We start from the raw sequence: 10,000 nt of genomic DNA on the forward strand, positions 1-10,000 counted from the left end.
ACCAATAAGAATACAAAAACGTAAAAACAATAACGGTAAAAATAAAAAATAAACAACAAAACAAAACCAGGACGTAGGACAAGGGTCTTTCGACAGGACGATTTGAGTAGGGGCTGGCTTGTGAAGTTGTGCCTAAAGGCCACGGGGAGACGAACAAATCCGTGTTGCTTCTGAGGCTGCTGAAAACGAAAAGAGCGCTCAACAGCGGCTAGCTGTCACGTGAGAACAAAAGACAGGAGAAAGGGACAGATGAAAAGGGAGAGAAGGTGGACGAGGGAGGAGAAGAAAGAGACAGATCGAGGGGGCTGGAGGTGAGAGAGATAGAGAAACGTAGAAAGGGGGGGGACGGATGGAGAGGGAAAGAAAGGAAGTGGAATAAGGGAGGAGAGAGAGAGAGAGAGAGAGAAAAAGAGACAGATTAAGAGTCGTATCAAAGCTTGAGAAAAAAATATACTTATCGTATAAGGACAATTGTGGATACGTAGCCGACGATTATATAGGTAAACAGTAAAATTAATTACAGACATGGACAAGAACATGAAACACCACAGAGACGACACAAGAACCACAGGACGGGACATTCGAAGCCCTCAGTCATCAGTCAAGAACCAGATCATCTTAGCAATTTCGGCTGATTAATCTTGAGATTGCTCCGATATGGCCAGCCCGCCAAGGGAAATCTAAGCCAAGCGCATTAGATCCCCTGGAAGAAAGCTTCGAATGTATACAACGAAAGGACGGAAAACGATCGAAGTACACAAACAAAAATACAGAATACGTGACACCAATAAGAATACAAAAACGTAAAAACAATAACGGTAAAAATAAAAAATAAACAACAAAACAAAACCAGGACGTAGGACAAGGGTCTTTCGACAGGACGATTTGAGTAGGGGCTGGCTTGTGAAGATGTGCCTAAAGGCCACGGGGAGACGAACAAATACGTGTTGCTTCTGAGGCTGCTGAAAACGAAAAGAGCGCTCAACAGCGGCTAGCTGTCACGTGAGAACAAAAGACAGGAGAAAGGGACAGATGAAAAGGGAGAGAAGGTGGACGAGGGAGGAGAAGAAAGAGACAGATCGAGGGGGCTGGAGGTGAGAGAGATAGAGAAACGTAGAAAGGGGGGGGGGACGGATGGAGAGGGAAAGAAAGGAAGTGGAATAAGGGAGGAGAGAGAGAGAGAGAGAAAAAGAGACAGATTAAGAGTCGTATCAAAGCTTGAGAAAAAAATATATATATATATATGTCTGTACGGGAAGCTGCTGTTTTATAACGTTCAGATGTTAAAAGGTAACACCTAGCTTTTGTTTTGTTAACAAAACCATCTAATACTATGCATTGAACATTCTATTATTGGCCATTTGCTTTGAGAGGAAACCGAAGACATATATATATATATATAAGGTTTTACATATATATATATATATATATATATATTTCTTTACTGCCCACAAGGGGCTAAACATAGAGGGGACAAACAAGGACAAACAAAGGGATTAAGTCGATTACATCGACCCCAGTGCGTATTTGGTACTTTATTTATCGACCCCGAAAGGATGAAAGGCAAAGTCGACCTCGGCGGAATTTGAACTCACAACGTTACGACAGGCGCAATACCGCTAAGCATTTCGCCCGGCGCGCTAACGTTCTGCCATCTCGCCTTATATATATATATATATATATATATATATGTATATATGTATATGTAAAACCTTATATATACGTATACATGTATATATATATATATATATAATATATATATATATGTATATATGTATATGTAAAACCTTATATATACGTATACATGTATATATATATATATATACATACATACATACATACATACATACATACATACATACATACATACATACATACATACAGTGTGCGGTGGATATATTGTCGTCTTAATTACGCAAAAATGAAAATAATACTGACATCTCATTTTAAGAGATATATTTACCAAACTTACATAAAAATATTAAAGAGTAAATTCATTCAATAAAATCGCCATTGGCTTCAACCACGGCCTCCTGATGATTTCAAAATCCCCTGCAGCACTTCTGGATGGTCCCTTTGTTTAAGTTTTCTGGCAGAGTGAATTGCGTCATGGTGCTGTTTTTCTCAGAGACGGTGCCCAACTCACCCTACTATACTATGTAGTCGACAAATTCAAAAACAATGCGCGTGTGCGAAATTAAAAAAATAGCATGTTGACAATTTACCTATCGCACCCTGTATACACACACACACACACACACACACACACACACACACACACACACACATATATAATATATTGAATTGTGTTTGAGAGAGTTAAATCAGAAAGAGATAGATAGGTAAATAGATAAATATAAACAGATAGATAGATAGATAGATAGATAGAAAGAGAGAGATAGAGAGAGAGAGAGAGGTGTGTGTGTGTGTGTGTGTGTGTGTGTGTGTGAGAGAGAGAGAGAGAGTGAGAGAGGGGTTAAAATCTGCTAAACTGTGTGTTTAGTGGCTTTAATATATTCGAAACTTTCTTACTTAAACATTCCTGACGGAATACTCAACAGCTAAGATAAATTGAAGTCGTTATGGCTGCTGATGAAATATTTATTAGCTAGTTTTCATCAGAAAAGGAATAAAATTGAACATGGAACATTACGAAAGATATTTCGACAATGGACCTAATAGAAGCTTTAGCGAGTGGGCTTTTATTATTGAAACAGTAGATTTAGATTAAGAGAAGAGTGTGAAATAATCATTAATCTTACTGTAGGACAAACATTTCCTCAAGGATTAATTTTTGATTTGGTTCTTGGAAGTTAGCAATTCAGCCGAACAATAAATTGCTTTTAAATCAATGATAATATGGTCTGTGAATTTCTTAAACGATATTAGGCCTTTCTGAATCTCATAGCAAATGTAACATTTTCTTTACGGGTTTCCTTTAGGCAAGTGTGATGACTGAGTCCAAGATGAAGAGATATTAATATAGCGATTTTATTCTATATAAATAAAAGCTACACGCAGAAAGTAATACTAAGTCATATTGAAGTATCGAAGCGATGCGGTCAATAACAATGGTGTTCAGAAGTTTCGTAAACTTCAAGGCAACATCCAATTTAAGTTATGAGATTAAGGTAATCTGTTTAGTTCAAGATAAAAAATAGTTTTGTTCAAAGATAAAAGATAGTTCGCTCAGAAAAAAAATCGTTAGTAAAATCGTAAATAAAGCATTTTATAACATGAAATTGACAGTATTGTAGTTCTGAGGCATTTAGTTAAATGCGGGCCTGTGGTGACTCGATAAATGGACGCAGAATTCTGTAGCTGTTCGTTGTGGTCGGTTTGCAATGTCTGTACGGAAAGCTGCTGCTTTATAACGTTAAGATGTTAAAAGGTAACACCTAGCTTTGTTTTGTCAACAAAACCATCTAATACTATGCAGTGAACATTCTATTATTGGCCATTTGCTTTGAGAGGAAAATGGTTATATGAAAAAGAAAAAAAAAAGAAGTCCATAGCTCATAGAATTCAAGCTGTAATTACTGCCAAAGGCAGTCCTACCCCATATGAAAATAAATTTGTTTGAAATTTTAAGGTGTTTCCATTATTTTGTCCAACCCCTGTACATACGACAGGCTTCTTTCAATTTCCGTCTACTAAATCCACAAACAAGGCTTTGGTCGGCCCGAGGCCATAGTATAAGACACTTGCCCAAGGTGCCACTCTGTGGGACTGAGCCCGGAACCATGTGATTGGTAACGAAGCTACTTACCACACAGCCACTCCTGCGCCCATTCAAAACAAATAACTCAAAACATTTTCTCTTCGATATTTTGTGATAATGTTTACAGCGCATCCTTAAATTTCAAGAAAATGTCTAGTTTTCTTTGCATTTTTTCTTTGTTAACCTTTTCAGAATTGTTGTTTTCATTTCTCATCGTTAAGTTTGATATTTTTTTTAGTCGCTAATGAGAAGGTGACCAAAGTGTGCAAACGTATGTTTTCAAATTTGTTCCGTTTTCTTTCCGTCAAGCCCTCTCTCAAAACATCTCTATGTATTCAAGTGTTTCCGTTAATCTTGTTAATAAACATTTTCAAATGTTTAACATTTAAAACTTATTCCATTCTTAACTTAGAAAAAGAATTTGCAAGTTTTTTTCTTGTTCTCCATTAAAAGGATGCTGTGTGGCACAACTCATAGAGTGGGAAAAACCTGTATTTTGTCCCCGCTTTGCCAATCTAGCCATGAAACATCCCTTAACTGTAAAAAGAGGAAGTGGTGAGGGCAATTATGATTTATTTTTTTGTCTATATTTGTTTACATTATGGGTTCAAATCCAGCGAGGTAAACTTTATATTGCATACCTTCTAGGTCGATAAACTATAGAATTAACTAACTTATCTACACCCTTTTCAAAAGACTTGGAAACCGTTCCTATATTAAAAATATTTTTGCTTTATTTTGTAAATACAGTCACTTGATCCGGGAAGCCTTTAGTGGAACCCACTCAATTGTAAATGTTGGGACCAAACTTTGGTTTCTTCCTCGCTCACATTCTTATAACTACCAACTTGGAGCCATTCGGCCTGGGTGATAGAAACATGAATCCCACCGGAAAAGATGCGATAATCAATGGCTGTGTTTTACCTTCTCTCACTAATTTACAACAGTGTGTTAGAACGCGAGCTGGCAGAACCGTCAGAGCGTCTTAAAGACTCCTTATGTATTTCTGGTTCTGCTCTTTACCTTCCGTGTTCAAATTCCGCCGTCGTCAACGTCACCTTTCTTTCGGTGATTCTAACTTGTGATGTTAAAATTCTTGATTAATTGTCTTGTATTATAAGTGCCTTGTTAAATTAATGCAGTGTGATATAGTCGAATTTTTACCGTATTTAACTGAATTCCTTCTTGAACGTGCTTTGGAATTCGGAGAAAATTTCATTCTAATTAATGTTTCTGGCATTAATGTCATGATCGCTAAACATTATTTTATAATAATTGTTTTCGCTCTAAAAGTAACAGAGAAAATGTTTGATGTAACCACAGGATCGTTGGATGAGGCTTGTGAGTTGAAAGGACTAAATAATTTAGATTCATGTCTCCATCCAAATGAATTTAGAATTTAAAGGAGAATAATATTAATAATTTTAAAATAAATTGCTTCATTACAGAACCAGAGTATCTTTACATTAATCGCTACAGAATGTGTGACCTGTGTCTATCTTTGTCTTTCGCATTTTGGATTAAACTACCAACATTGGTAAAGTTCTGCAACCTCGTATATCTATATTTAACGAGGAACTTCCAAACAATAACCAGCTAAAAGAAGTCTATTTCTCACATAATTGATTCACTGCATCCTGAAAACTAAACATTAAGTTAGCGATTCGTCAAAACTAAAAGAACAGCAAGAGCAGTGGAGGCGCAATGATCCAGTGGTTAGGGCAGCGGACTCGCGGTTGGAGGATCGCCGTTTCGATTCCCAGACCGGGCGTTGTGTGTGTTCATTGAGCGAAAACACCTAAGCTCCACGAAGCTCCGGCAAGGGGTGGTGGCGACCCCTGTTGTATTCTTTCGCCCCCAACTTTCTCTCACTCTTTCTTCCTGTTTCTTGTCTCCAACTTCCTATGCAACCACTGAGCCTGGATGCGCATTCATCCATCCGTCGATGCTCTCGGTGTCGGGGGTTGACCTGCTTTCTCTTTTGCGGGTCTTACAAATAGCAAAGGACCACGTTTCGGACTTCTCCCACTGGGACGAAGACCGCTTCGCTCAACAAACAAAAGACCAGCAAGAGCAATACCTTTTGGCGTATGTTATGGAATGCATGAAATATTGCGTGTTTTAACATTCGAGCGGATGAGTTTGTCACGTGTTCTCTGTACGGGAGTTCAATAAATATGACGTATTTTAGAAGTTTCTATTGCAACTTATCAAATTTACGGGCTGAACTTGTTTACGAATATTTCTCTTTTGATACACACACACACACACACACACACACACACAAACATATATACACACACAAACACAAACACACACACATACACACACACATACTTATATACAAAACGTATGCACGCACATATATATATAGGGTGTAGGATGGTTTATGTGTGTGTGCGTGTGTGTATTCGTTAAATGGGTGGGTGTGAAAGCGTGTTTGTGAGGAGGTAACAGTGAGTGCGAGGGTGAGGAAATAACGACATTGGTGAAGCAGACTTCATGCCAAACATGGAAAACACGCACACACGCACACACACACACACACACACACACACACACACACCACACACACACACATACACACACACACACACACACACACACACACACACACACATACTTTGCAAAAATATTCGTAAACACATTTATATATGATTCGTAATCGAAATTCGATGGAATAATAACCCATAAATCCCCTGATTAAAGGGCTTCATAGAGCCTTCATTGAGCTTGATGCAAATCAACGGATGTGGACTCACAATAATATTGGTGACAGATATATTGACGTTCTAATTCATAGAAAGGCGACAGCATTTCGCAGCTGTGGATGATAATATATCAACAAGACCAGGTGCTTGGAGTTCCAGCACATAGCAGCACCGTAGTCGTAGTGGCCAGAGACGAACGTTTTAACACTGCAGTATTAAATATAGAGCAGACGTATTGTATAAAATTATTTCCTATTTCTATGACAACAGAATATAGAAATTCAAAACAGAAAAAACAAATAGATGCATTTGTTTGACAAAGAATACGGCATGAAGATTATGTAACTTTGCGGCTACGAAAGACAAATATGCCATCAAAGCCAGGTGTTTTAAGTTCCAACAGATAACCATGTTTGGAAGACTAAATATTATTACATTCAAAATAATACAGACGTAGTTTATAGAATTATTTTCTATTTCTGTGACTCTAGTGAAGGACAAAGAATAAAGCAAAGGGAAGATGTTGAAAATAGGAATTTAATTATATCGATCGAATAACATGTTTGTTGAATATTATTTCACGCTGTAGAAAGAGTTTGATGAATATCGATTTAATATCTTTTACAATATAGCAATTAAATTTCGTTAAACGTTCGCAAAGATTAGGGTAATTTTGTCATGACGGCTTTATGGTAAAATTTCGAAGTGTTTAGGTGTCAATTCGGAATACTAATTCTGTTGACAGCCAGTCTTGGAAAATAGAACAGTTTGAATAATTTTTAGTGCATATGGGATTAGTATATTTTTGTAGCTTCTCCAAGAGAAATCATTGACATTCATAACATGAAAAGTTCTACAAAGGAAAACAGTAAAGCAATCACAATTATAATTATCGGTGCCACAGTAATTATCTGAAGCCATGAATAACCAAGTTAATAATGCCTACCATCAAGCAATTGAGCAGTCTGGCATTAAAATTCTGTAAGCAGGATTCCACTGCGTCAGTAGAAAAGACACTTAACTGTTAATGGCTGCGTCAATAAATCAAATACAAGTAACGACCAGAAGCTGTTATGACAACTCTGTAAGTTGTGATAGAAATATTTAATTGAGAAATGTTTTGTTGACTTCTGAAACAAAGCGATTTCATAGACAAGTTAGCAATAATAGGTTGGTGCCTTATCAATGGAGGAATCTTTTATGATTGTTCAGTGGAATCTCAAATCCGTAAAAGAAATGATTATATATTGAGCATTATTTGTCGTTATCACATAGCAACTCCATTTAGACGATGTGTGGTCATAGCACACGCGATTCACTAGTTTAAGGGGTTCTTGAGATACCGCAGAGTTTCCTTTGTCAAAGCAATCCGACTTCATGCAGTCTCCTGCATTCGGTTTAAAAGATCTTTACTCCAGCGTCTCACACAGACCTTCCGATTAACAGCCTGGAGTTCCAACCGATTGGGAAGGACACCGCATAAATGAGGCCTACATCCTGTCTCGATCTTGCTGAAGAGAATCATCTTTTGAGAGCTGGTTACCTGACATACGAATGATGGCCAACCCAGTGGAAAAGTCGACGAAGGGTGCAGGCCTCAGTGCTGTAGATCCCGTCCCTTGAGTGTATTTCGGTACGAGGCACATTGTCCTTCGATGTGGTGGCCGGGGATATATTGGAGAGAACGGATATGGAAAGCTTCCAGTTGTCTGATTTGGTACCGATAAAGGGTCCAGCACTCAGGGTTATACAGAAGGGTGGATCCATGGTCACCTCGATAAACGGATATTTTTGTGCTTGCTCTAAGGTTCTTGTTTTGAAAGACTCGTTCGCTGAGTTTCATGAAAGATGCAGAGGCCAAGTTGATCCGACGAAGTGTCGCCTCGTCAAGGAGTCCAGTGTTAGATATTGTGAAATGAGTCCGCCCGCGGTAGAGGAACATCATCAAAAAGGACGAGATGAGGGGAGATAAGTACGGGAAGGTTGATTGGAGAACTTCAGCTTTTTGATATTTTACTTTAAGACCAAGCTGGGAATAGGCACGCTTCACTGAGTTTGACATGTTTTGAAAAGAGGCAGAGGTATGAGATGGTTTCAGCTGAATCGTCTGCATATTGAATCTCATTCTCCATGGTTGAGAGGATTTCTGATGTGGCTTTCTGGCAGCAAGTGCTAAAAATGCTGTCACCATAGAATTATGTGATACAAATTCTGTCTTTTTTTTTATGAACTGTCTCCTAGAAAGAACAGTTACAGCCACGATGTAAACGTTGAAAAGTACAGGGGTTAGGATGCATCCTTGTTCTTTCCCTACCTGGATATCAAAGGGTTCAGACACTTCACCGCCAAGTATCACTCTCGCTTGCATACCACCATGAAACTTCTGCGATATCGAGAGAAATGTTAGTGGACAACCAAAATACTGGAACAGGCGACACAACATAGAACGGTTGACCGTGTCAAACGCCTGTCTTGGATTGATGAAGACGAAATGTATGTCTCTACTGTTCACCACACTTTTCAAGAAGACTGGCTACAATTATCATGTCAGAACTGGTCGAAGTCCACTCTGGGACTCAGGCATGACCATGTTGATAACATCAAACAGATGTTGTCGGAGAATACATAAGAAGGTCTTGCCGGCGTTTTCCGGGAGAGAGATTCCCCGAAAGTTGCCACACTCTGTACACACTTCCTTGCGCTGGTAGATTGTGACTATATTAGAGTAATATTTATCCTCATTTAATACTAAATTTGAATACATATTAATACTGCTTTTGTCGCTCACACGCACACACGCACACAAACACACACACACCACACACACACACACACACACACACACACACACACACACACACACACACACACAAACACACACACACACACAAAGTAAAGTGGAAGTATTTATTCATTAATTATGTATTACTCCATAAATGGATTCAATCATTGGGCTGTGCTTAGAATGGCGCATCGCATTCAAGAGTTAATTCAACATACTGACCCCACAATTTAAATAAGTTTCGTATGCATTTTATAGAATCACTAAGTCAAGATTTTTAAAACAAAGAGCTTACACCGATAAAATCAGGCACACATATACACAGCAATACGTACATTTATGCACACACACACACCACACACACACACACACACACACACACACACTTACACACACACATGCACACACGCACGTACACATACGTAAAGCATGTAGGAATCATGAGATCCCGGTTTCGATGCGGCCGCATGACATATTGGGCAAGTGTCCTTTTCTATATTCAAGTACTGACACTTGTGAGTAAAATTTAGTTGACGGAAACTGTATGGAAGCCCTTCGGATGAATTGAAGCTGTAATTCAAGAGATACAGCCATGTCGCACAATGCCACACTGATTTCGCATGAGTATTAAAAGCGTGTCTGTGGAGTACTCAACCGCATGCACTTTGATTAAACGGGCTCCGTTTAGTTGAGTGTAGAACTGAACAAGGAAGATGTCTTTGCATTCTTGGGCGTGAGAGGGATTCTGTGAAAGTGTGTGGAGAGAAGGAAAGTAAGTATCTTACC

The 10,000-nt window shown here is 38.6% G+C and overlaps 1 protein-coding gene across 2 annotated transcripts in view; it reads right to left on the bottom strand.

Moving 5' to 3' along the window:
* LOC115217162 (copine-8-like) overlaps positions 1 to 10,000 on the bottom strand; it is a 174,683-nt gene that overhangs the window by 95,048 nt on the left and 69,635 nt on the right. For both annotated transcript variants that reach the window (XM_029786786.2, XM_036507038.1), the window contains exon 2: position 10,000. This exon is cut by the window's right edge and continues 87 nt beyond it. In XM_029786786.2, the coding sequence (XP_029642646.1) occupies position 10,000 (1 nt within the window). The remainder of the gene's footprint in view (positions 1 to 9,999) is intronic.

The sequence above is a fragment of the Octopus sinensis genome, linkage group LG11 (genome assembly GCF_006345805.1).
Source record: "Octopus sinensis linkage group LG11, ASM634580v1, whole genome shotgun sequence".
Classification (NCBI taxonomy): Eukaryota; Metazoa; Mollusca; class Cephalopoda; order Octopoda; family Octopodidae; genus Octopus; species Octopus sinensis.